At 42.2% G+C, this 25,078-nt stretch overlaps 3 protein-coding genes and 2 non-coding genes across 6 annotated transcripts; 1 reads left to right on the top strand and 4 right to left on the bottom strand.

Moving 5' to 3' along the window:
- The first annotated feature begins 33 nt into the window (after window positions 1–33).
- Window positions 34–14,304, top strand: LOC134656746 (uncharacterized). The gene is made up of 13 exons (XM_063512265.1): window positions 34–211; window positions 1,186–1,309; window positions 1,681–1,827; window positions 4,980–5,155; window positions 6,944–7,138; window positions 7,467–7,682; window positions 8,511–8,691; window positions 8,824–9,037; window positions 9,365–9,638; window positions 9,884–10,032; window positions 12,766–13,006; window positions 13,381–13,527; window positions 14,191–14,304. The coding sequence occupies exons 1-13, from the start codon at window positions 200–202 to the stop codon at window positions 14,257–14,259; spliced, it is 2,145 nt and encodes a 714-aa protein (XP_063368335.1). The 5' UTR covers window positions 34–199; the 3' UTR covers window positions 14,260–14,304.
- A 587-nt stretch (window positions 14,305–14,891) lies between these two features.
- Window positions 14,892–18,338, bottom strand: LOC134662061 (peritrophin-1-like). The gene is made up of 2 exons (XM_063518335.1): window positions 18,229–18,338; window positions 14,892–15,140 (listed from the first exon to the last, which is right to left on the bottom strand). Exons 1-2 carry the CDS (start codon window positions 18,288–18,290, stop codon window positions 14,921–14,923), a joined length of 282 nt encoding a protein of 93 aa, XP_063374405.1. The 5' UTR covers window positions 18,291–18,338; the 3' UTR covers window positions 14,892–14,920.
- A 420-nt stretch (window positions 18,339–18,758) lies between these two features.
- On the bottom strand, window positions 18,759–24,039 carry LOC134656731 (RNA-binding protein squid). Of its 2 annotated transcripts, XM_063512247.1 has the most exons (8): window positions 23,802–24,039; window positions 22,739–22,779; window positions 22,281–22,555; window positions 21,915–22,046; window positions 21,420–21,687; window positions 20,258–20,320; window positions 19,596–19,714; window positions 18,759–19,335 (listed from the first exon to the last, which is right to left on the bottom strand). In XM_063512247.1, the coding sequence occupies exons 1-7, from the start codon at window positions 23,927–23,929 to the stop codon at window positions 19,644–19,646; spliced, it is 978 nt and encodes a 325-aa protein (XP_063368317.1). In that variant the 5' UTR covers window positions 23,930–24,039; the 3' UTR covers window positions 18,759–19,335; window positions 19,596–19,643. The 2 variants fall into 2 exon arrangements, with proteins under 2 accessions (XP_063368317.1, XP_063368325.1); XM_063512255.1 differs by lacking the exon at window positions 20,258–20,320.
- Window positions 21,757–21,829, bottom strand: LOC134662258 (small nucleolar RNA snR61/Z1/Z11). The gene has a single exon (XR_010098060.1). It is a non-coding gene; the product is annotated as a small nucleolar RNA snR61/Z1/Z11 (small nucleolar RNA).
- LOC134662257 (small nucleolar RNA snR61/Z1/Z11) lies at window positions 22,626–22,698 on the bottom strand. Its single transcript, XR_010098059.1, has one exon. It is a non-coding gene; the product is annotated as a small nucleolar RNA snR61/Z1/Z11 (small nucleolar RNA).
- Window positions 24,040–25,078: the final 1,039 nt, after the last annotated feature.

Genomic DNA, 25,078 nt, shown 5'->3' with positions numbered 1-25,078 from the left:
CAGGTTCCTTTTTCAATATAATCACCTTTTGACGTTGTCAAAATCAATTCACGTCTCACAATTTGTTTAAAAAATGTTTATTTACCGAAAATCCCAAGCGTAATACCAAACTTCTCCCCCATGCCGATAAATTAAGTGTCATCAACCATAATTAGGTTATTTTCATTACTTTGACGAAACTGAAGCCTCGAGAATCAAGATGCATGATACGGTAACGGTTTTATTTTCATTCGACAGTGTTCTTTTTGTTCTAAACAGCAGAATTTTGCACAACTTTGAACTCTACGTCTTACTTTATAAGTGCTATTGGTTAAAATGGAAATGGTGATGTCTTTTCCTTGTTTTCATTAACGTACTCCACATCCTGCCGCTCTTTCACTTGGTCACTTGGTTGGTTATTTGATCACATAGCAAAGTGCTCGGTCAACCCCCTATTGAAAGAGTATTAAAAAAGCTTTCTTTGCTTTACGTTTCCTCATTTACCACTTTAAACGGCAAGAACCCATGTATTCAATGTATTGTGCCATTTGTGCCCATAATGCCAAGAACGCTTAAAATAAATCTTAGGGCGCTGGCACACTGACGATGTGCGAGCGTTTCGCGAGGCGAGCGCGCAGCGAGTTCGCCGAGGGCGCGCAACGGGTTCGTAGCGCGCGCGCAACGAACTCGCCGCGAGCGCGCAACGATATACCATACCATCCCAGTATGACAGTACGCAGCGTACTGTCTCGCTGTACACTCGCCTCGCTTTCAACTCGCTCGCAAATCACCAATGTGGCAGCGCCCTCAGGTACCTTCTATAACATTCTATACTACAAGTTTACATCAAGTACTTTTGTAAAATCCAACTTGAGACAAACTATGCTTCAGAAGCTGATAAAGAGGTTGCTGAACGGTAAAGTTCGTTCTGATGGCCGCCTCGCCCGATATGCGACCCCGTGACACCGATATGACCTCCTTGAATGTTAGTCAAAGGTTGGATCTCAAAGTTAGGTCATAAACGAACTTGAGTGAAAGTTTGCCCGGCGAAATCTGAGGTAGGTATATTGGTGGAGTTAAAAAACTCTGTTAATCCTTATTGGAGAGGGTAAAGGTCGTATCAAAACTTGTTTAAAACCATAACAAATTGTTAAATTAAGTCGACCACCCGTTGTCGAATGAGTGAAAAATCCCTTTTTGTCCCAGATATTGCGCCTTGCTGATGTGTGGAAGACGTGCAACAAGATTCGCGCCGCCGCTTTCCGCGTGGGCCTCAACTTATGGGACTGGTACCGTCCGCTGGACCCAGAGGGCAACTCGCTCATCTCTGGTAAAATCATTGCTTCATACACTCACTTATACCTAGGGTGACGGCACCAATCATGGACATGTTAAGCACAATAGAACACAGTAATGGACAGCAAAGGCGTAATGCCTTATAGCCCACCATGTATGCTTTACTAATTATTATGGCCATCAGTTACCTGAACATAGTTTGCCAGTTTAAAAAAAAGTCTGTTTCTTAAAAATTGAGTTTACGGAAAAAAATCATCCATAATTGGTTCTTGTCCATTACTGGTGCCGTCCCCTTACCTACTACTTTGAAGAGGACATATTTTAAAACTTCTGCGAAAGGATCTTTCTTGCCTTGCAAATGTTAACTGAAAACTACATGTATTGTATGTCGTGTCGGTGTCGCAGAATCGAAGTTCGTGTCTGTGCTAGCCGGGCCGCTGCGCCCCGTGGTCGGCCTGTCCGATGCCGAGATCTCGCAACTCGCCGACTACTTCCGCGCGCAAGACGGACGCGTCCTCTACCACCAGCTGTGTCAGCTTATCCATGGCGAAGGTCAGTCACTGTGCTAAGAATATGTATATTAAACAATTAATTCAGAGTCCAAGTTCGTGTCGGTGCTCCGTGGTCGGACATAAAGCAAAAGAATAAATGAAAGGAGCAATGAAGTTTCGCCATCGTTTTGCCCCTTGACTCGGGCTCGGGCTTGACGATGGAAATGGTAATTGCATTTATGACTTCTTTGTCCCCACTACTAGGTGGTAATATAACTGTTTCTTATTGTTATTCTGTCTCGTCAGCTAGGAGACCATAGGAGTAATAAGTTTGTTAGAAAAACTGTTGTGCCACGTCCTACTAATGAAACCCGTCTGTCCCGGTCCTTATTTACGACATCTAAGTACCCTAGATACCGTGGCGACCATTTGGAACATTGTCACATGAAAGTCATGAAACATAATAAACAACACCATATATGTATAAAACTGTTAAATTAAACATTTTAAAAACCCCATACGCATTATGTCAAAAATGGCTTACATATTCATATTCATATTCGTATATTCATAATAATTCATATTACATGTCGTTTTTCATAATTACATTAAAAATAAAAAATAAAATAAGAATTAACAATTAAGTTAATTAAAATTAGCATAATAAAATACAATGTCAAATAAAAGTACTTACATATACCATTACATCATTTTGGAAAAGTGTTGATCAGCGAGCTGATACTTTTCGACCTGCTGCTGCTGTGGGTCGATTTTTATCAAACATAGCTAAGAACTACTCGCTTTGATTTAATAACTGCAATCGCAAGCGAAATAGGTCCATCCGTTTTATGAGACAGACAGTTTGCATGAGACAGACAGTTTATTGGTGTGGAACGTGTAACACCCCTCTTTTTATGTCGTGGGTTAAACATTAATTAAACACTTGTTGTCACATTCCCTAACGAATGAAATTCGTGTTCGACAAATCTACAGGGTAATCAAAAAGATTCCAATTTAATTAATCAAAAACTTTTTCCGTGAATAGTTTGCCGTAACAGCAAATATCCGTAAAACGATGACTAACATTAAGCACGCGAGCTAAACATTACGCTACAGCCTACACTTAAAACCTGAACTTTGCAAACAATGCCTAAGTAAATCATCTGAACTCGAGCACCTACCTTCCTAAGCTTGGAATTTAACTTTATTTTTTTGGTAAAATGGTATATTTTAAACAATAATTTAAATAATGGTTGCCATAGTCTTGTTTTTACTACCACACCTCCCGGCAAAGGAGCAAAGCTCATCTTGTTAGATACATGGATGGCGCACACCAAAACTAGCGGGCACCTAGATCGTTTCTCCCTAAAACATGTTGAATGTAGGTGTTTCCTTTGCGTCATATCACATGGTTTTCTTCAAGAAGAGTATTTAGTGTCGGCAACGCATAAGTGACTCCCCTGATGTTGCTCATATCCATGTTCGACGATGACCGCTTCCCATCAGGCAGCTCATCTGCTAGATAGCAGAATGCATGCATGATAGCTGATGTGAATGTATTATATAAAAGATTAAGATACGTATGTAGGTAAATATTTAAATAACAGTTTCCCTTCCAGACGGCGTACTGAGCTGCTCTGGCACATGCGTTAAATATTAACAGCTTAGATACCTACCTACCAATTTGTCGAGCCTTGAACAAAAGTATTGTAATGAGTTTGCATTAATACCGGTTAATTCTGTATAAAATAATGCCATCTTTAATCAAATGTACAGTGTTTATATCATGTAAATCTTGTCAATTAAGTCAAAGGCTGAAGGGTGCTTGAGAAATGTGAACTCAGGTATGATAGTAAATTTTCAGTAAATTATAAAATATTAATAAACTTTCTTGTAAAGAAATTGAATTATTTTTCATTTATAAGTCAAGATCTAATTATTAAATTAAAATTGTAAAGTTATTACTTACGGTACCCGGTAGAGTATTGGATATGATCCCAAAAATAACTCAATATGTTTTTTTTAATATACGAAACTTAGTGAAATTCCAACTAGGGAACAAATCAAATTAGGTATTTTATGATTATTTTTTATGTAGGTACCTACTCAGTGAAAATTCTTTGAAGTTTGAAGTAAAACATAGGCAGTGTTTACTTTTCCATTTACTTGTACGTAATATATAGGTAATGGAGCCGGTACGTCGCGGTAGCTTCGACGTTTTGCAATTTATTTGCTGTCAACTTGTCACGGCTGTTTGGTTTACTGACATCCCTTACTCGACATTTAATTTCTAAATAGGGCTAACCCTACCTCAATTATACAAGAGTCCGTCTATGCTGACTTTGTTACCACTAGAATATAGAATAAATTGAGGGCGTGTCATTATAAACGTAATATTTTGATAGATATTTGACAATAATGATGACATTCCCACACTCTGTCATTCCAAATGCCATGCAGTGTTAGCTTGGTCCGACTCTAGTATCTGACCACACGCTAAGTTTTTATGCCAAGTACTACGTCAAGTACGGCGCTCCTTTGGGATATACCTATGTACCTACACGTTGTCATTGCCAAGTTAGTGCAAACTTGGCGAGGGTGAATTTTGCTAAATTCTCGGATGTCTATGTTACAGACTAACAAAGGAGCTTAGCTGTGAATAAGTTGACAGAGCCTAGTATTTACCATTCGCAAGCCTTATTGTCACGAGAAAAAGTCCACTAGTAGCAGTTCTAGTGTGTTGCTGCGATAAGATTGCCCTCGAAACCCTGAATCTGTGACGTCGAAATGACACGTCGCTCGTGACATTTGCCCCGCGGCGAGGGCACTCGCGTCGAGGACATAAGATTCTTGCCACTTCACATAACGTGAAATCAGCGCCAGTTTAATCCAGTTTTCGTGGTAACAAAGCCATTGTTAATTTAAAGCTAAACCCAGATTTTCCAGCAAACGCGCAAGCGTCATTAGTCTGATTTTTGATGCAATATGGATAAGGAACAGTCAACGATAGGATGGTATATATTAGGGTTTGCTCCCAGGACGGCACCGAAAGTACCGGAATTTACCGGTATTTAGAGCCAAGACAAGAACTGCTATTTAAAAATTTAAATCCTGGTACTTTCGATATTTTCGAGACGTTTGTCTGGGATTGAAGAAGAATCTTGGGATGTTTATCACAAGATTCTTCTTCAATCCCTAGATGGTATGTTGCAGATGCGGGCGGGCGCGACAAGATATCCGCCGACTGTCTGCTGGAGGCCTGCCCTCCGCCGCCGGAGCCAGAATGCCACCGCCTCGACCAGTGGCAGATGAGGCGTCTCTGCTGCTTGCTGGCCACCATCGCGGCGCGAGAACTGCCTTTGAAACCTTACTTCCAGGATTATGAACTGGTAAAGAAGCTTAAAGTCATCTCGGTTACCTAACCTACACCTAATGTTGCAGTAGAGGCGTAGCAATGTGCGTGACGAGCTACGGCCTCACTCCGCGAATTTTTTTACTAGATGAGAAAATACCTGGGGAAAGGGAGTTTTTAACAACGAGCCTCGAAAATACGAGTATACCCTACCACTTCACCGACACCAAATTTAGGACTTGCCACTGGGTTAGTGAACATAGCTTCGTGCTTGTTGCCTATCAGTGGCGGATTTCCCATCACACACACACACAGTAGGCACGAGCCTAGGGCGGCGAGATATTAGGGGCGGCAAATTGTGACAAAAAAATCGCTGATGATAACAAGAAATAACTTAAAATTAGGCCAGGCAACGAATTCTCAAAAAAAAGGTATAGAGGGAAATGCTTGGAACAAAAGGTTTGGACTTCGTAACTTTGTTTGAACTAGTTAGGAGGTGAACATATCAAAAGTCCCCGGCCGTAGCCCTTGAGCCGGGGGAAGAGGGAGGTTTGAAGGTCCTATTTTTCGGTCTTTCGCTTATATCTCGGACACTATGCGTTCTAACGACTGATCATTGTACAAAATGAAAGCTGATTAAATTTGCTACAAGTTTTATTTAGTACAGTTTTTCGATATCTTGAGGGCCCTCCACAGTTGTGCGCGAATCGCGGCGTGAAGCCGCGAACGCGAGTGTGGCGTCGATTTCACAGATTGTTCACGCCTTCGCGCCTTGTTCCCCGTTTTTTGTCGGTTTTTCGGCCAGCGTCAAAGGAGGCGCGAAGCGCGAACTTGCAAGACTCCACAATACACACTATATATTTTGGCTCATCAGTTGCAAAATAATAATAATTGTATTATATATAGCGGCTATATTTTACGGTTTTACAACAAAACAAAATGGAAAAATAGCTACAGCAAGTATGATGCCTTAGATAAATGACAGTTAAACTCGATCAGCTGATGCTTTTCAGCCATCTTGGCCCGAACTAAACTGCGAAATCACCGAGAAGTTTGCGAGTGTGGGTCATACGTCAACGTCGCGATATGTTCGCTCGGCGAAGTCGCGCCGCGATTCACGCACAATAGTCTGGAGGGGGGCTTGTATAGGGCCCTCCACACTCGTGCGCGAATCGCGGCGTGAAGCTGCGAACGCGAGTGTGGAGTCGATTTCGCAGATCTGCTACACTGTTAAAATTTTTCGGGTTCCTTTCCTCGTGAGCACCGTGAATATTATTGATGGAAATTTAATGCAAAATTATAGACATTCAAGAGCGGCTATCTCAAAAACTAAACAAGATACCTATCGAAAAACTCGACTGTATAAAACTTGTAGCAAATTTAATCAGCTTTCATTTTGTATAATGATCATGTCACAACGACGCATAGTTTCTAAGATATTATAAACGAAAAACCGAAAAATGGAACCTTCAAATCAAACCCCTCTACCCCCGCTCAAGGGCTACGGCCGGAGACTTTTGATATTTTCACCTCCTAACGAGTCCAAACAAAGTTACTAAGTTAAAAATGTGTCCCAAGCATTTCCCTCTATACCTTTTCGTTGCCTGACCTAAATGTAGTCAATGGTGCTGATGCTGAAGGGGCGGCTACAGGGTCTGAGCCTAGGGCGGCAAAGACTGCAAATCCGCCACTGTTGCCTATTATCTATTTAGTTGCCTGTTGTTGGTGATGGTTAATGTGTTATCCCTTATAGACCAAAGTTCCTTAGATATGTAAATTAGATTTAGGATAGGTACCCTTGATTTTGTATTTTTTTGTTCTCAAGGTAGCAAAAAATGACGGCCGTATCACATTCGCTCACTTCGCCCGCATCCTCAACTACATCGGCGTGCTGGTGTCCCCTGAGGACTTCAATTTGCTGGTGCGCCGGTTCATCAAGGACTCCTACACGCTGGACTACGTCGAGTTCCTTAAGGCTGTTGAGGCGGTTAAGAAGGAGGGCATTAGAGGGCTTGGCGTGGTACATTATAATTCAGTACTAATGTTTGCTACTTGTTTTCATTTGTCTGTGTGGTGGTCAATTTCTGCTCATTATCATCATCATGTTCAGCCTCCATGTTATCCTGAGCTAATCTTATCCAGAATTGAATCGTAATTTTCTAAACCCGCCTTGAAAGCGCCCACCAACACTAAATTTAGGTCCACCTATCGGCACTTTGTCTTTCATCATATCCTGCCCAATTAAGCTTAGTAATTTAATTACTTCACATGACTTGCACTTTGATACAGTGTCGGATTGTGTCATTCCTGATTTCTGCTAACACTTATCAAACTCTTAACTTTAACAGGAGTACAACAACCCTGTGGCGGTGATCGACACGACGCTGCCCAAGCTGGTCCGTCCCGAGATCGACGCCGGGCGCTCCACAGCGCCCCTCGGCGCCAACGAATGTTTCCACCCGGTGCTCCAGCAGCCCAAGCCGACGCGCCAACTCATCGAGCTGATGCTGCGCGTCCAGGAGTTCGTGTTGCAGCGGAAGATACGGGTTTCGGAGTACTTTAGAGTCAGTTCTGCTGGATATATTTAGTAGTGATGAAGTAGAATGGTAGTATTACCGTTGTTAACCCGTGGAGCGCCCAGAACCAAGAATAGTATATATGGAGTTAGGGCGCTCCACGGGTTAATATGGTTGACTCGCTGGCCATAGGATACACCATACACCGGATCTTTGTAGCCGCTATGAGATGGGGAGAGCTTAATTTTCAGTTGGCACAGGCCAAGCCATTTAAATTAAACATATATAAGTCATAGACATATAATATATCCCATGCTATTTTATTCTGTACACAGAAAATATCACTACATAGTATAAAACAAAGTCGCTTCCCGCTGTCTGTCTGTCTGTATGTACCTATGTTTAGATCTTCAAAACTACGCATCGGATTTTGATGCGTTTTTTTTAATAGATATATAGAGTGATTCAAGAGAAAGGTTTATGTATAATTTTTAATTTGTTAACCCGTGCGAAGCTAGTATTGCTATAAATCATTAAACAATGGTGTGGTTTTATCAGCATTTTTCAAGGCTCAGCAGCGAGTGATCCCAGAATCAGATTCAGAATCAGAATGCATTTATTCGTTATAACATAGGTACATTGTATTGGTCTTATAGTTAAAGTATAATTGCGAACGCTATGTTTTGCCGCTAGGCGTACGAATTTGTTTACCTATATTATATTATATATTTATAAACTAAATGAAACATGCACAATTCTAAGGTATTCATGCTTCATGCATGCATTAGTCAAATCAATTACAAAATTAGAGTAGAAAGATAATTCACAAAAATAATTTCCCATTTATTAGACACTTCTATGTATCTGATTTTTCAGGACTTCGATCCCCTGAACAGTGGTCGAATCGCGCCGGCGGACTTCCGTCGCGCGATGGACGCAATGGGGCTGGGGACAGTTCTATCGCCGCAGGAGGCAGTTTGCGTGCTTCGACACTACGTGGACCCTAACGACAACAACCGAATCTGCTGGCGGACGTTTGAGGATGACTGCGATCAAGGTATATCCAGGACTTTTACAGGCCCTAGTGTCAGGATCAATGCTCTGATCAGTGTTAAATTCACGAAGTATCCGAGTATCACCTAAATGTAACAAAAGACTGCTCATTCTTATCTGTTTCTTTCATGTGCAGTTTTCACCATAAAAGAGCTGGAGAAGCACCCGGACGTGTACCCGGGCGCGGTAGCGGAGGCGGTAGCGGCGCTGCCAGCGACCGGGTCCGCGAGCGATCGCGGCGGGCTAGGGGACCTCGAGCTAGACGCGGCGCAGGCGGCGTTACTGCGCGTGCGAGCCGCGGTCAAAGAGAGGAGCATAGATCTCAGACCGTCCTTTGGAGAGCATGACGAGTGAGTGGCGTTGAGTTGCTAGCTTACTAGAGAAGCACCTGTCTATGCTGGCGCGGAAGCGGAGGCGTCGTCAGCTTCAGCTCCTACTTTGGAGTGACAAAGACATACCTTCGATCAGAGAGCAGACTTAACAATAACCTTCGGGTTTAGGGATTTCCATATACACTTTATTACATCGCAGCTTGCAGGTTTTGATCGCCCCAATAAGGATAAGGAGCCCCGGTTACAAACAGTCAGATCGCAGATCACACTCAGGCATTTTTATGAGAAAATATTCAGACCTGACAACTTTTTTTTATTATTATAAATTAAAATACGTGTTCTCAGACACAACAACGGCCACGTGTCCCGCGGGCAGCTCCGGCGCGTCCTCGCCCGCCTCGGCGTGCTGCCCACACCCGAGCAAGTCCGAGCCCTAGAGGTCCGCTACCTGGACGACTGCGGCTTCAGCTACGTGAAGCTGCTGGATGACTTGGAAGAGAGACCGGTGGAGAGCGCGGTCATCTCGGGGCCGCCGGTCGTGCCGCGAGGACAGAAGAGCAGGACGGCGAACCCGCTGGAGACGGATATAGTGCAAATACTGGCGAAGATTAAGGGGAAGGTGCGTAAAAGGAACCCGGGAAATTTTTGTCTAAAAGTGAATATGATTATCATGGTATAATTAGCATTGCAACGTGATATCGCGCGTAGATACGCGAGTGCTGCGTGAATCAGAAACCCAGACCGGTGCCTTAACAACAGAACATACACTTTTGATTTATATATTCTGAGAACGTAAAGTCGTGGATTGATTTGGCACATTTTTTAGCCAGACCATAGAACATAACAGATACATTTCATGCGCAGATGGTCCGTGAAGGCATACGGCCCTTGGACTTCCTGCAGCAGTATGACAAGCACAACGAGCTGGTGATCCCGCGCGCCGACTTCTACCGCGGGCTTGCGTCTGCGGGGCTTGCGCTCACTCCCTTGGAGATGGATACGCTTATGGAAGTGTGAGTACCTACCTACCTACCGACTCGAAAGGTCGCTTTTCTGCTGCCACAACATAATGGTCATCTTCTGCGACGTCTATTACATTAAGCTTAGAATAAATTTAAAACGTGGAAAAAATACTGTCTTGGGTGAGACTTGAACTCTGGATCGATACTCCAGCGCTCTGCCATCTACAGGCCATCTGCTGAGCCACCAAGACCTCATCCATAGCAAGCAAATCTTTCCACCATATGGGTCAAGGGGACCCGAGCGACATCTACCGCCTCCGACATTTACATTACATGCCTCTATGAAGCTCATACTACGATCTCACAAATATGACCTAGGTCTCTTTTATTAACTTAAAAGTTTTAACCAAGATATTTTTAATAAATATTACTGAAACAGTGAGCTTTAATAGGCTCTGTATAAAGATATATATCCATCAGGTTCGACTAGGATTACTTATCAATGGTTAGTCGGTAATAAAAAAAATCTCCCAGGACTGACATTTGTTCAACTACTTAAACTATAATATAATCGGAATTCATAATTTAAGGAAATGTCATATGTTATTCAAATGCAGACTTCACAGCGGGATTCTAAAAGTACAAACAGCTGCAACAGTGCATACCAGTGAAAGCATATAACTGGAAACCGCCTTTGGGAACATTACCGTTCAAATTCTCGGGCCAAATTAGCACACATACACAATTACGCCTACATTTAAATAAGACGATACGTTTACAGAGTCTGTCTCTATTACACTAACGTACACAGCTAAGTGTAGATGAAATGCATATAATGTCAATAACTACCAATCAGCGAAATTAATCCGCTAATAACCTTCTTGCTGTACGTACTGGCCGCTGTGACTTCGCGGTTCATATTTGATTAGAATATGACTTGGACAGGGATAGGTTTAAGCCATACATTAAAGAACCAGTCAAATAATTCACGTATAATAATTTAATGCAGATTAAAAGATAACTAGTTAAAATGTTGTTATGAAATTAAATGACAGACTAACTCAACATAATTAAATATTCATTGTTGTATATTTTATTATCAATCTGTATGGCAGTGCGAAGTCACGTTCAGAGGCCGTACCATGAGTCACTGACAGTGTCAAAACTTACATTTACGCTATCGAGAACGTAATTTACTTTCTATACATCTCGTTTGCACTAATATGCGAGTACGAGCGAGATGTATAGAAAGTAAATTACGTTCTCGACGGCGTTTATGTCAGTGCCAAACTGATGGTAGCCGTACTGGTATAGTCTGTCTGTTTTTCTAAGATCAAGTACGCCATAGTAAATGTATAGCGAACTTGATTTTAGAAATCGGACAGCCTATACAGCCTGCAAAATTTACATGGGTACTCGAATCGGGTCAAAACATTTGAACAGGCGGAGTCACAATAAATCCCCACTTTCAGTTCCAATGGAAATATTTTATATGTATATAGCGGGTCAAGCAAGTTTGTCAGTAGAAAAAGGCGCATAATTACAATTTTGTATGGGACCATAACCGTTCGCGCGCTTACATTTTCTAAATTCGCCGCTCTTTTCTACTGACGGAAATGGCTTGAGAGATAACCTACATATATGTGACTGTAGAGGGTGGATTAAAATGATCAACATTTTGAGATAATGTGTGTATTTGTTAAATTAATTCAGTGAAAGCGTGATAGAAAAAAATGTATCTACATATAGGAGACCGGGTATGATTATCTCACGGGGGATTCACTCACATAGAACATTAGATATATTGCCAGGCATCCGCTCAATTTCATGTCTCTCTAATTGGACAGCTTTTTTCCATAGTTCTGCGAATAGTAAAATAGTCTACTTCATTTGGCATAAAACCATCCCTATTATCCTCGCAATTTAAAAAGTCGTATGTTGTTATGAAAGTCGTATGCAGTTGTTACGTTTTAGCTTAGCACGGTAGTATTGAAAAAATGTCGTCATGTTTATTCCAAATTTTACTAAAGTTATCTGTTTACTACAAGTGAAAAGTGATTCCACTGTCCTTGATATGAACTAAAACAACTTCTGCACCACTTTACGACACATGAAGACATTTTTAATTACAAAAAAACGTAGTTTTTATAAACCAACTTAGCCATCCGTCACTGAATGTCATCTCGGCCGAACTGAAGTTGCCAATCGAACAGTCTGTAAGCACCGCCTACAATCGAATACTTTACGTTGGGTCATAATTGAGCGGACAGAATACTTCCATGGTTTATATGCGTTCACTGGTGCATACTCACTTTATGAATGGAATTCATTCATAAAGTGGATATAGATATTCACTTTAGCATCACGCTGTATAGTGAACCAAGTACAAACGATGACACCTATACAGGGTGGATTTTCTTTTTGGGTCAGTGAGGGCAGCTACCAGATCCCGTGCTGCTACGAGAAAACGGTCTTAGAAAGTTAGAAGACCTTCCCTCGATTTCAAATTATTGCAAATGATTTTGTTCCCAATAGGAATGGGATCGATTAGCATCAAAAAAAAAGTTTGTCAAAAATTACCTTTTTCTCGCATCCTGTATGTTTTTTCCAAAATCTGTAAAAGCCAATATTCATTAATTTGAAATCGAGGGAAGGTCTTCTAAGACCGTTTTCTCGTAGCAGCACGGGATCTGGTAGCTGCCCTCACTGACCCAAAAAGAAAATCCACCCTGTAGATATTCACTTTAGCATCTCGCTATATTCGCACCTATATTCTGTTGGCAGGTTCTGCGCACCCGCGCGCCGTCGCTACGTGGAGTACCGCCGGTTCGCGGAGACCGTGGGAGAATGCCTCACGCAGGGCAGCCTCGAACGAGCACCGCTCCTTGAACCCATACCTCATATCCCAACCATCGACTCGCCGTTCAACCACCTCAACTTTGAGGAGAGGCATATCGTGTCTCTCGCTCTCGCCAAGCTGGCTAAGTTCCCTGACCAGATGTCGAACATTCTCGAGGTGTTTAAGGTACGTCATAATTTTTCCCGGCTTCTTGTTACAATTCGCTAAAATAAATGAACGGTGTTTTGACCTGACACGCTCATCTTGATCATTTGCAATAAGGTTGAAAAATCGTACCTGTATCAACGATGTTATATGAGAATGCACCCATACCTCATGTCCCAACGAATTTAGTTCTCTTTGGTCTCCCAACTATTGACTCGCCGCTCAACCACCTCAACTTTGAGGAGAGGAACACCGTGTCCCTTGCTCTCGCCAAGTTAGCTAAGTCCTGTCCAACATTCTCTAGCTACTTAAACCTTAGGATACAATTAAATATCAAACCCTAATATAGCCGACTGTGCACCGTCTGTTTTAACATTGATGAACTCTTTGAACAGGATATGGACAAGGAGCGTTGCGGCACGATCCCGCGCGTGTCCGCGGACCGGGCGTTGTGTACACGCGGCCTTCTCTCCCTGCTCTCAGCTCGGGAACGAGACCTAGTTTACAAGGCGTTCGGCTACCAGCGCGGCTGCGGCGATGAGGTATTTCAAACAAAAATTAACGGTCCGACATGTCTGAGTTTATTGGAAGTGCCAATCCCATATCGAATGTCGGATGGCCTCTATGAGAACTGTTGTTAGAAAATGCCCTTGTCTGTCTGTCTGTCACCTCTTCACGCTTAAACCGCTGAACCGATTTTGATGAAATTTGGTATAGAGATAGTTTGAGTCCCGGGGAAGGACATAGGGTAGTTTTTATCTTAGAAGTCAGGCTTTAAGGGGGTGAAAAGGGGGGTGGAAGTTTGTACGGGGAATCGATAAAATTTAAAGCAGATTGGGTAAAAAAAATAAGCTACCCAAGCTTAACTAACTCCACGCAGACGAAGTCGCGGGCAAAAGCTAGTATGTTATATGTTGTGTCTAATCTGTCTTGTTCTGTGTATGTATTAGTTTTAAGTTTTAGCTTTTAATTTTGGGTGCCCCGAAAACCTGCGCAGTGTCTTAGACACTGCTTATATGCTGAGCGGCATCCTATTTGGTGTACCGTTTGTTTATTTAATTTTCTGTTGTACCTAATGTGTGTTTTTTAAGGCCAAATAAATATTTTGTATTTCTATTTCTATATATTTTACTTCCATCAGATATCCGTTATCGGATCGAGCAGTGTGAAAACGGTCTAACACTAGGTATGTTGTCACGTTTCAGGTGAACTACCGAGCGTTGTGCAGTGCCCTAGACATCATATTTGCCACGGCGAGCGCCCCACCTTGCTGACCCTTGCCCTCCGTACTTCCACCGAATGGAGTCCAGTCACCATCAGACATGGTGCTCGCAAATATCTACACCCACCCATTTTTGTCAAGGCGTCAGGGATTATGGAGTTTTGAGCTCCTTGGCCGATTAAAAATTTATTTGATGATGACTGTCCCTAATGGTGGATCAGTTTTCTGAGTCGTCTAATATTTGGACGAGGTTTCTAAGTCGTCTAAAATAAAGCGATTACTTATTGTTTCGTACTGTGATTTGTATCAAAATTTAGTAAACGTATTATTGTACATGCATTGCATTACTTTTTCTTTGTGCGCTAATGACATCCCTCTCTTCTCTCAGGTCAGGGTTTAATATAAGGTACTTAACTGAAGTTAAAAGAGAATTAAAAGAGTTGTAGTTTACACTCGAGTTTAACAACTGAAGTAGATGGCGTTGTAGCATGAAATTTTCTTAGAGTTTACAACTCTGTTACAATTTATAAATGTTATAATTCTTTGCTAGGTATTTAGAATACTGCCATCTAGTGACAGATTCGTAAACTAAACTAAAACTGCAGAAGGTTTGAACAAAAAAAACAACGTTGATCGTAAGTTGTAGGTAAATTTTCTTTCTCAGGAATCCAGTGTATTTATTACTATTAGGTATCCAGTACTAGGTTGACAAACTATTTATGGCATCCAGAGCGGTCCGGGTGATCACAGACATGCGTGTCCGGGTTGAAGTGCAGCCCGGCCGGACACTGCCGGCAGATGGGCGCCACGTGGCCCGGCGGGCAGTAGTAGAACAGGTCGCAGGCGTCCGGGTGCGGACGCAGGCCGTCGCTCGACGGGAACGGGCAGCCTACGGGGGTGACGGACACCGCCTTGCATTTCTCGGGTATATCGCTATAACATAATATATATAAACGGTTTCGAAGTGTCAACGTATACCTGCGTCCCTTTTCTCAGTTACTGAATATTAAGACTACATCGTCCAGTGGCGCCCTCGTTGGGGGAATTGTGTTTTCTAATAAGCCAAATTAATGTATGTAGAAAATGTAGAAATCAGTATTTAACTATTGTTGTCCTACTGATTCCCCAACTTTTGTTCTTGTTCAGCTTTATTTTGCTTTAGGTAAAGATAAAGATAAAAGATAGTTTATTCAAGTAGGCATAATTACAATGCGCTTATGAACGTCAAATAAAGCTAGGTAGACCGGCTCCAACCCTACACCTCTGCCCCGAGAAGATTTAAATCCCCCCTCAATTGGAGGAGGGTATCCCAATATGGGACCGGCAACAAACTCGGCGGGACACATCTTTTCAAAAATAATTACATCTTATAATTAACATGCATTACGAGAAAATAAGGGAAAAAATACAATTTAAATTACTATAGAATTCATGCAATTATACACATAAGGTGTAATAGAAATTTGATTTAGAAAATATACATATGTACATGGAATCATACAAAATCGTAGCTCTTTCAGAAAACATATCAAATTCTTACAAAAGGAAAAGAAAATAAAGTTATTAAAAGAAATGGGAAAACATATTATATAAATCTGATTGATTATTATTAATTACCAACATATAATATTTGATGTGCTTTCCTGAGCTGTGTCACCTATATCATGGAACGGAAAAATGTGGCCACCATTTGCCATTTAGTTGATAAAGCCACTGAACGGTCGGTGCAGTCCGCAGAAAAACTTTAGCGCCTATAAGTTAAATCTGCGCAAAATTATATACAGCGGCAGGCCGGCGGCGCGAGGGCAGTCGCCCGGGGCCTCGTGCAACAACCAGAGTACTTTTCTTAAGGCCTTAACAGATTTTTAAGGCCCCAGTACACATGGCCCATTGTGTACTGGGGCCTTAACAATCTGTTGGCTCCTCTACACGATGGGCCAACGCCGGCCACTCCAAGGGACGCAGCCATGCGGTAGAATGAGATAGCAATATCACTTGCTCCCTCTAACGAATAAATGCGTCCCTTGGAGTGGCCGGCGTTGGCCCATCCTGTAGAGGAGCCATGTGAAAACTTGGCAGGCACCATGGCACAGCAAAGGCTTCGGCACACAGGCGCGTTTTCCGGGCGGGCGTGAGCGTTTTGTATGTAAAAGCGGCGCGCCCCGCTCACGCCGCGCGGATAATGCGCCTGTGTGACGAAGCCTTAATACAGAATATAGCAAAAATACTGGGGATCCGACGGTATCATGAATCTAGTATTAAACTGGATGGGACATGAGTGGTGGGGATAACTGACAGAACGGGATAGACTTATGCACCTTTCAGTAGGAGTAGCAGCGAAAGCGCTATTATTGTTTGTCCTTGTCAGTCTCACTTTTTTTTTATTCCCCACCGTAAATTAGTATGATTGGTCGAATTTATTTGTTGCCCACCATAACAAATAAATTCGACCAATCATAGCGTCGCATTGCGTATGTTTTGTCCTTCACGGAGGCACGCGTAGACCACTTCTATAGGATGCTATGCTACCTTCTATGGTCGGTATCGTGTTGAACAGGAAATACTAGTCTATTTATTTATTCGGTAGACTAAAATGACATTCCATAGTATGAAGATCATGTGTCATTTCATACTATGAAATGTCATTTTAGTCTACCGAATAAAAAAATTTACTTTAGAAGGAAAATTATTTTGATGCTACCATCTGTTTTGACGCGATTTTTTTTTTCTATGGGACAGGTCGTCCTATACCCTCATAGGGTCTGTGCGGGAAGAGAAGAGTTGTAGAATGTATTGGATCCCATACATTTCACGACTCGTCTCTTTCCGCACAGACTATGTATTTGGTATAAAGGCAAAAAAAATACGCCAAAATATTTTTACATTACACTTTTCCGCACTAGTGCGTAAAATAGCACTTTTCGTGCGTATGTCGAAACTTTAAAGTGCCATATGTACTGTAAAACGTTGTTCGATACACGTGCGAATAGGTAATTCGCAACTCGTGTCGATTTAAAACACTCCCTTCGGTCGTGTTTTAATTTATCGCCACTCGTTTCGAATTTCCTCTTTTTCGCACTTGTATCGAAAATAGCTATTTCTTGTTTACTCCTAATCAGAACACAATACCGAATATGCCCTAGCTTAAAGGGATCCCCACTAATTTTTGTTACATTCTATATACCTATATAATGTATTTTTATACAGTACATATTTACCGCCTAGTGCGGTGTGGCGGTACCTAACATAATACATGCCTTTGTCGAAAATTTAAAGGGCCATATGTACCTACCTACTGTAAAACGTACAATACACACGTTCGAAAAGGTAATTCGCAACTCGGGTCGATTCAAAACACTCCCTTCGGTCGTGTTTCAATTTATCGCCACTCGTTGCGAATTTCCTACTTTTCGCACTTGTATCGTAATGTACTAATTGTTACTCTTATGGCCTATTATCCTATGGTTCACGCTTTCGGATAGCTTTATTTCATTAGCTGATTTCATTGTTTAGTAACACTCCAGAGGAACTGAAAGTTCCATTACTAATTTTGGTATCATCTTGGGTCGTCCCATTCGTTTTTCGTCAAGTTCTTAAATTAGTCCTATTCTGCTTTCGTCACTCATTCTACATTCGTCACAATCGTCGGTGGCTTTCAATGTAGAATGAGTGACGAAAGCAGAATAGGACTAATTTAAGAACTTGACGAAAAACGAATGGGACGACCCAAGATGATACCCTAATTTTGAAATTACTTTAACCATTTCAACGCCGCGTCAAACACAAAAGCTGTCTCTCAGACGCCACGTCACCGAAGTGTCAAAACTGAAATTGAACTTTATGCATATGCACCTAGGTCTATGTTGCTCTGTGGTCTATGACCGATTAATACGTCTTTGGCGTTGGACCTGCGGTGCGTATATATCGGTCATTGGCGTCCAAAAGGTTAAACCTTTTTTCGCGGTCCTCTTAAATTCGACCATGAGTGTAGTACATAGTATATTAGGAAATGGGTACTTACTTCTCGAATTCCTCAGCATAGCTTGCAGCTACCAGCAGGACCAGAAGAAGTTTGCAGAACATTATGGTGGGTTGACGAATATTTTACAATGATAACCAAAGGAAGGTGCCAGTGCCATTTTATATACGAAATTCTTAGATATTTACATCAGATAAACTTCAAGTGCCTCTTATAAATGACAAGGAAAAGGTTTTAGCTAATGACAGAAATCACGAGTGGGCACTATTTATCAAATTATCTGGAGCATTAACTAATGAGCATCAAAGCAATTAGGGCTCATTACGGCAGTACGGTAAATGATTTGATTTGCTTCATAAGGAGACATATACAACTCGATAAGGCCTTTGATATTGCATAGGTAAGGTATGGCGCACAGTATAACAAAATTATATGACAATGAATTGCTGATTTTTCGAGTGCCAGCAAAATCCTCAAATTTTTATTTTTATTATATGGACAAGCTATCTTAGAGCACATAAATTATCCCACGAAGTCTGGTTCCTTAAATTCCTTAGATACAAAGACAGGACTAAAAGTCAATTGTTTATTTACACATTCGTTTTATTTCGACATACACAATCGTATATCTCCAGAAGTTTGTTCATGTCCGAGACTTAATCTAAGAATTAAATTTCATTCCTACTCAATGGAAGAAACATCTAGGTTTGTATAAAATACATGATTCTGATTCCTTGTAAGATTACCAAAATTAAACATACAAAAGTACAACATTTCTGCAATGAGATCCCAATCAAATAACTGTCAGTGGAGGCGCTCTCGCGACCTCGCGCATTCACACAAACACGCACGCAGCGAACGGCGGCAGCCCGCGGCCCTAACTGTACGTTACTGGACTCCAAAGGAAACAATTTAAATAAACAAAATTGAATCTAATCAATCTGCAATAATACTCAGTGAATCTATAATCCATTCTATATTATAATAAGTATGTAACGCCGCTCAAGCACGGCACTGTTACAAGAGACATTTATCCTTAAAAAATCTTCTTAAAAAAGATTAATTTCTTATAATAATAATGTGGAATGGAATGAAGTGCCCCCGGCGCGGCAGTGGGGCACGGGGGGCACTCATGACCGGGCACTTAACCTGCAACAACCAACAACCAAGTCACTCATCGTCCACTAACGGTCGGTCTGACCGAGCGTTCTGTCACTCGGTCAGACCGTGCACACCGCACTGTTGTCGTTCTACGAGCACCGACACCCCGGGGGGTTCTGCTATCGCTAGCGCCGAGGCTCGCGTCAGAGCTCTCAGACTTGTGCAAGCTTCATCATTATAAAAATTCAAAGTTAACAGGTGAGAAAAGCTACAAGTTAATAAGTATAGAGATACGGAGGGATTCTCACCTTACTATTGGACTGAGATGACTATTGGCAGGTACGCGAGTGTCGGGTTCAGTAGGGCTGGTGCCTCTGGTTGGCGCGGCCGCCGCCGCCGCCGCGCTGCTTGCCGCCCTGGTAGCCGGCTGTAACACCACCCACGATATAGCTCCCGCTACACGCTACACACGCCCGATCAAAAGCTCGCGCACATGTCGCACGCACCACTGTTGGCGCACTAGTTAAACACTAGACATCTGACGACGCATCTGTTCGAGCTCTTTCTGTCTACTCTATTGCTATACTGTATATCTAACGTGCACTGTGACTAACGCTAAGAAACACCGAAGAAACAAAGGAAAAGTTTCGTGTGCCGTCACTAGTCCGTGTGGTGATACTAGTGATCGAGGCCATGCAAAAAGCGAACTAATAGTCATATGAATGTGTCAAAATAGACTACGGGTTAGAAAACGGTGTTTTAAATAATGAGACTATGCTACGGTACGTTATGTGGAAGCCGGACAGATAAGACTACAACACAAAACACGGTTCTACTGGATGCCTTCAAGACTAGTGAAGAGTGGGAGATCAGTAAACGAATTAGTAGCGTACAAGCCGGTGGTATAGATAGTATATGAACTAGTAGGCAACAAAACGGTCGGTGCATGAACTATGGGATCGGTGGATACCTTTCCCGCGCGGAGCCGTGCGCGCGCCGTAGCCGCCCTCGTACCCTCCGTACCCGCCGTAGTCTGCCCAACACAATGCCATTAGTGCTAGTGCCTCACTAGGTGCCGCTCGACCCTACCATACTCACACTCGCTCTATTCGCACCGATTCCTTCCACTCCACTTGTCTAATACTCAAATCTATAGTCTAGCTAGCTAGTAGCTTAGTCTGACCTATCCCTGCTGCGGTGTCTAGTTAGTGCTCCTAGTTGCTAGTCCAGTGTGCTGTTAGTAATGAAGTTAGCCGATGAGTGGTGTTGGTGGCGCCGCGGGGGGTGCGGGAGGGACGGGGGTGATATATGGAAACACATTGAGAATTTTCGTAACAGTGCTTTATTAAAAGCTTCATCATATCTTTATCACTTTCACAATGTCTCTCCATATATTACCCCAATTCCCAGATGTAGCATGTGGCGAGAGTGTTAGGTAAAAACTAAATACCAAAAGAAAATAAAAACTCGAGCGACATTGCTACATATGTCAAATGTGGTATTACAAATAAAACTTATAAAACATAAGGCGGGTAACATATGTACAGATTGTAACCCGGTGAACGAGACGATGACAATGGTCCTCGGGTTCGCTACAAGCCTACACCTCACATACACCTCAAGCACGCGGACAGTATACACGGCGCCGAGACAGTGTGCCAACAGTGATGCTAATATTATCCTCCAACTAAACAGATATGCAAAATTAAAATGAATCGCAAACAAGTTATATGAAATGATGAATTCCTAAATACTCAAAAAGATTAGATCAACCCATGGTTATATTCAGATATATACTGTCACCCCAACACATTCAACTACACATTATCTCGATAGAATATTAAAAGTAAATAGTTATAATAGAAAAATAAATATTTTCTACACACTAACATAATATAGCTAAAGTTCACGTGATGTCGATCGCTTCGAATCAAATGTAAGATATACATTACAAGGTAAATAGGCATCTCAAGGACGGAGTCGCCCCGCGTGCAACGTTAACCTAGCGCGCCCGGAGGCAGCCTTACTCTACATTTACATCCTAAGGATCAGGTAACATCAGTCGAGGTAATGTGTCGGTGAGCAGGCTAGCGGTGGGTCGCTAATAATCTAGTTCTGCTTGCCGCGTTTACCGTAATTGGGGTATCCGGAGTAATCGTAACCGCCGTAGCCCCCGTAGCCGTCGTAGCCGTAACCTCCGTAGCCGTAGCCGTCGTATCCGCCGCCATAGCCGCCCTGGCCGTAGCCATAGCCGCCGTAGCCCTGGTTGCCCCAGGCGCCCTGGCCGCCGTAGCCGCCGCGGCCGCCGCGGCCGCCGCGCGAGCCCCGGCCTCCGCGCCCGCCGCGCCCGGTCATGCCCCCGGGGCCGTCGGGCTTGGGCGTCGCCCTCTTCACATCCACCTGAGAACAACAACATTTAGATAAGGAAAACGCTCACTGGCACACATCAATAAACACTTGTTGGGTAGCGACTCAGGAACGTGGGTAAAAGCTTGCTTCAATGAAATTTCAGAAGCAGAACTGAATAAAATCATCATTTGAATATAAATTACGTATGTATATTTAAAAACAACCATCGAGACGAGCTGAAACTGAATGTTCTAAACAAAAAAGTGTTCCGTTCTTACCTCCTTTCCGGCGATGGTCTGTTTGGGAGTCTTGAGAAGTTCATTGACAACCTGCTCCGACTCGAAGGTGATGAAACAGAATCCTTTTCTTTGGTTCTTTGTCTTGTCAAAAGGCATTTCAACTTCAATGATCTGAAAAAGAAAATCACATTTTACATCTGCATATTTATCAGTTTCCCCAATATATGTTTTGTTGTTATACTCAGTGGCCCGGTTTTATCTTCAGTAGTTGTCTAGAAAAATTTCAATCTCACCAATTCCGGAGTTTTCATCATAGTAAAGTAGGATCAGTCTTTAAATATCAGCTACCATATTTACGCTCAGAGTGGCTGGTGTTGAAATTAAACAAATTAGCAATGAACTTACGGTTCCGAAGTTGCTGAAGAAGTTCTTGATTTCATCATCTGAGATTTCACTGCTGAGACCTCCCACAAAGATCTTTCCGTGTCTCGCTTTGGCCTTCTTTGGGTCTACTTTCTTGTTGTTGATTGTGTGGTCTCCGGCAGCCATAACCTTGTCGATGGAGTCAGGTGCCTTGAAAACGATGAAGGCAAAGCCTCGTGATCGGCCGGTGTTGGGGTCTGTCTTGACATTGATGCTATCGATCTCACCATACGCACTGAAGTGATCACGTAATTCCTCTGAAAAGATAAAATAAAATATAAATCATTCATTCAAACTTCAGTAGCTGGGAAGCTGGAGTATTTATATAACTCAGGAATGTGGGTAAAAGTTTTCTTCAATGACATATCAGAAGCAGAACTGAATGAGATCATCATTTTAAATTTAGAATAATCATATGAATGAAAAAGAAAGATGCTTACTGTCTGTGGTTTCCCAGCTCAATCCTCCGACAAACAGTTTTCTGTGAACATTATTATGAGCATTAAAAACACGAAACTGACATCAAGAGATGTTGTCTCGATTCAGAAACTGACTTATTATTAAACATTAAAGTTTACAATTAAAACTATTGCAGTACTTGTTTACAGTACTTTACAGCTACTATTTTTGTTCAAAAAACAAACTCCAAGCACTGCAGCAAAACAAATTGTGAACCTGTAAGTTAAAATTAGGAATCTGGAAATTTAACATTATGACAACAAAAAAATGAAACAAGATGTTACAGTGATATCGCAAGATTTGAAATTGGCAAGAGAGAACGAGGCCCAAAGTTAAGTGGCCAGATCAATCTAGTCAGTTTGGTCGTGTTTTACTTTAGTGTGAGCCCAGCAGCAATGTAAATACCATCGTTTCCTCGGCGACAGCTGCGGCGGCGACGCAGGCTCACACCTGCAGAGAGACAGAGCGTTAGTCGCGCCCCAAACTGACCGCGGGCGCCGCCGGCCCGGGCCTGTCCGCCGGCGACGCCCGACCTAGCACCGATTTAAAATCTTGCAAGTACCCGACCGTTCCGCGACTATTAGTAACACAATAGCTCGACACAATTACACGACCAACCGCAAATACAATTACCATTTTCATAGCCGACGGACAAATCGATAACAAGAAACCGGTGCCGGGTGCAAGCGACGCGCAAATGCGACGCCATTTTACTCACGCGCCTTCCGAGATAATGGACATTCTGACAAAAGTAGTCTGAAACTTACTTCCAATGAAAACTATGACATCTAGGAATAAATTTACATTGCGAAGATCGAACTGTAAGGATAAAAACGCAAAATTTTGAAAACGTAAAGAGGATTACAATGGATTCGAATGAAGCCGGGATCGCCGCCATTGCGGCGGGCAAAGATCGTATACTGAAAGGAATATTATAAAGCTAATTTATACTTTAAACCGCTGCTACTAAAAATATATAGTAATGTACAAAAAAAACACAGTAAAATTACAAATTAAGCCGGTGTAAAGTAAAAATCAATATACCTGTCGTCATCGCGTCCCGGGGCTTCGCTACCATTATCTTGTTGTCCATTATCACCTCCACCGTTCTCTGCATTTCCGTTTAATTGATTATCGGTCACGTCTTGTGCAAAATTGTCGTTATTTGCCATGACTTAAGTTTTAGCTAATTGCTAAATTAATGATAAACTAAAAACTAAGGTCCGTACACGACCTTCAACACTGAATGCTAAATGCAGAAGGAAGAAGGGAAATGCGTGATGAGTCGGCGCGAAACGGTTTGTTATGTTGGTAATGACCAAAGAGACGCGCTTTTTTTTGCAATGATTCATCCCTACCACTTGAACAACCAATCAGAGGCGAGAATAAATAACTGTTGTTGGCAGGTCAATGGCATCTTGGCCACTAAAGACAGAGATAGAATAATAAATTATGCATGTACAAAAGAGATACAAGCAAGCGCTGTGCGATCAATAATCTTACCAACATAACAAAATATTTACCGCGTTTGTGCGGAAGTTCAGAGGGCCTACCGCGAACCACGTTCGACGTGTTGCCTCTCTGTCGCACTTGTGAATTCGTACGTAAGTATGACAGGGAGGCAACACGTCGAACGTGGTTCGCGGTAGGCCCTCTGTTCAGAAAATGATTACATCTATCGTATTTCTAATTTAACAAGTTTTATAAAATTAAAAGTAAGTATAAACATACTTGTTCTCGGTAAGACATAACTAATTTCAGTGTAAAATGACCTGTTTTATAAAATTGATAATTTACTACAGACAAATACAATTAAATTTATATTAAGCGAGCATTACACTAGTGCTATATTGCTTTTGTACTTATACCTGGCGTCCCTGGCGACAGGGACGCAGCTATACGTTGAACACTTCTTCGTATTGCTGCGTCCGTCGTCAGTCACTGAATTATAGATGGTCAAGCAGATCTTGTCAGTAGAAAATGGCGGCAAATTTGAAAAATGTAAGCGCAAAGGGATATCGTCCCATAGAAACGGTATCCCTTCGCGCCTACATTTTTCAAATTTGCCGCCTTTTTCTACTGTCAAGATCTGGTTGACCAAGTTATAAGTAAGGTGTGTACAGCATAACAGTAAACTTATTTAGAAGTTAGACCAAGAAAAGTCTGCAGTGATTTTGATAGCCCCCGCAGTGCAAGTGTTATTTACACGTCATAAATTCATAGAAGTTTGACGTTTAAAATGACACTTGCACTGCGTGGGCTATCAAAATCGCTGCAGACTTTTCTCGGTCTGACTTCTAAAGAAAATTTCCGTTCTTGTA

The sequence above is a fragment of the Cydia amplana genome, chromosome 2 (assembly GCF_948474715.1).
Source record: "Cydia amplana chromosome 2, ilCydAmpl1.1, whole genome shotgun sequence".
NCBI classification, from domain to species: Eukaryota; Metazoa; Arthropoda; class Insecta; order Lepidoptera; family Tortricidae; genus Cydia; species Cydia amplana.
The sequence above is the reverse complement of the archived record's forward strand: the minus strand, read 5'-3'. Positions and strand labels throughout refer to the sequence as shown.